Source organism: Arachis duranensis, unplaced genomic scaffold, assembly GCF_000817695.3.
Source record: "Arachis duranensis cultivar V14167 unplaced genomic scaffold, aradu.V14167.gnm2.J7QH unplaced_Scaffold_58274, whole genome shotgun sequence".
Classification (NCBI taxonomy): Eukaryota; Viridiplantae; Streptophyta; class Magnoliopsida; order Fabales; family Fabaceae; genus Arachis; species Arachis duranensis.
The window spans coordinates 14,351-16,439 of record NW_026264973.1 but is presented as its reverse complement, the minus strand read 5'-3'; the positions used below and the strand labels follow the sequence as shown (position 1 = coordinate 16,439).

Here is a 2,089-nt window from a genome sequence, read left to right as displayed (position 1 = left end):
CAAGAAAATGGACGGCCTCATGAGAAAGTATGGCATTACGCACAAAATTGCCACGGCCTACCACCCGCAAACAAACGGCCAAGCTGAGGTTTCTAATCGGGAAATTAAACATGTGTTGGAAAGAATTGTGAAGCCGAATAGGAAGGATTGGAGCACTAAGCTCTCCGATGCACTTTGGGCATATCGAACGACTTACAAAACACCCATTGGCATGAGCCCTTTTAGGCTTGTATACGGTAAAGCATGCCATTTACCGGTAGAAATTGAACACAAAGCCTATTGGGCCATAAAGGAATGCAATATGAGTTTGGGTGGAGCTGGAGTAGAAAGAAAGCTTCAATTGGCGGAATTAGAATGCTTAAGACTAGAAGCCTATGACAATTCTAGACTCTACAAGGAAAAGATGAAAGCCATTCATGACAAGAACATCAGGAGAAGGGAATTTAGACCCGGTGAGCTAGTCCTCGTTTACAACTCAAAGTTAAGATTACTACCCGAAAAGCTTAGATCAAGATGGGATGGACCTTACCAAGTAGAGAAAGTAGAACCTTACGGGGTTTACCACTTGCGCCACCCATCAAGTCCGGACATTTTCAAGGTAAATGGGCACCGTCTCAAATTATACCATGGTGATCCGATGCACTTTGGGCGTATCGGACGGCTTACAAGACATCGATCGGCATGAGCCCCTTCCGGCTTGTATATGGTAAAGCATGCCACTTACCGGTGGAGATTGAACACAAAGCATATTGGGCCGTAAAGGAGTGTAATATGAACTTGGGTGGAGCCGGCATAGAAAGAAAGCTTCAATTGGCGGAATTGGAATGTTTAAGACTAGAAGCTTACGACAACGCTAGGCTCTATAAGGAAAAGTTGAAAGCCATCCATGACAAGAATATTAGGAGAAGAGAGTTCCGACCCGGTGACCTAGTCCTTCTCTACAATTCAAGGTTGAGACTACTACCCGGAAAGCTAAGATCAAGGTGGGATGGACCTTACCAAGTGGAGAAAGTAGAACCTTATGGGGTCTACCACCTGCGCCACCCATCAAGCCCGGATATCTTCAAGGTAAACGGTCACCGTCTCAAATTGTATCATGGTGAGCAAAGAAAGAACTCCAAGGAGATTGAAGTGTTCCTCTTGAGGGATGCAACTCTTGAACAAGCACAATGAGCCACTGAAAGTCCAACTTAAGGACGTTAAACAAAAGTGCTAGGTGGGAGACACCCCACCATGGTAAGATCTTCCTTTGAGCTTTGTACATAGACACTTGACTTCATGTTTGTTAGTTAGATTTTATTGTCAATTCTCCATCATTTGTTCAATTCATTGCTGATTTTCCAAGACAAATGCCTTACTATAGTGCTTAGGCAGCTGTGCGGAAAGGGGAAGTTGTAATGTCAAAGGTGGTATAAACACATGCACAATTAAGAAAAGCAACCCCCTCTGCGCGTGCGCGCGCCTGGCGCGTACGCGTCCTTAAGGTACTCGAAGGTCACCCACGCGAACGCACTCTATGCGCGAACGCGTGGATCGCAAAACATAGCCCCCATACATTTACCCGAGAGTTATGCCCACACCATGCCGGGACCATGCCTGAAGCACAAGAAGCTCGCGCGCACGCGCGCATGGCGCGTCCGCGCACTTGGGCAAAGTCTGCCAATCGACGCGCAAGCGTGTTATGCGCGTCCGCGCCGATTGCCTTGCTGCACTCTTGGTACATATTCTAGAGAGTTAAGCCATTCTCAGGCCTATACCAAGCCACATGCCCAAAACCCTTGCCGCGTGCGCACACTGGACGCGCACGCGCCCATACACTGCGAGCACAGGATGCGCGCGCGCCATAGCCACGCACGCGCCCTTTGATTCTGCACTCCTCCCTGAGCCATTTCACAGAGAGTTGAGCCCCCTCTAGGCCCCTCTCATGCCTGGGGCACAACCACGTCGACGCGTGCGCGTACAGTGCGCGCGCGCCAAAGGTCCTGCAGCAACTTCTGGTACATATACCAGAGAGTTGTGCCAACCCTGTGCCTCCCTTGTGCCCCCAGCCCAAGCACATGGGCGCGCACGCGCAGCGCGCGCGCGCGCG

At 49.9% G+C, this 2,089-nt stretch overlaps 1 protein-coding gene across 1 annotated transcript; it reads left to right on the top strand.

Moving 5' to 3' along the window:
• The first annotated feature begins 681 nt into the window (after positions 1-681).
• LOC127744551 (uncharacterized) lies at positions 682-1,173 on the top strand. The gene has a single exon (XM_052256664.1). The coding sequence runs from the start codon at positions 682-684 to the stop codon at positions 1,171-1,173; it is 492 nt and encodes a 163-aa protein (XP_052112624.1).
• Positions 1,174-2,089: the final 916 nt, after the last annotated feature.

Coding starts and splice junctions, on each gene's coding strand:
- LOC127744551 (XM_052256664.1), top strand. CDS start 682: ATGAGCCCCTTCCGGCTTGTATATGGTAAAGCATGCCACTTACCGGTG.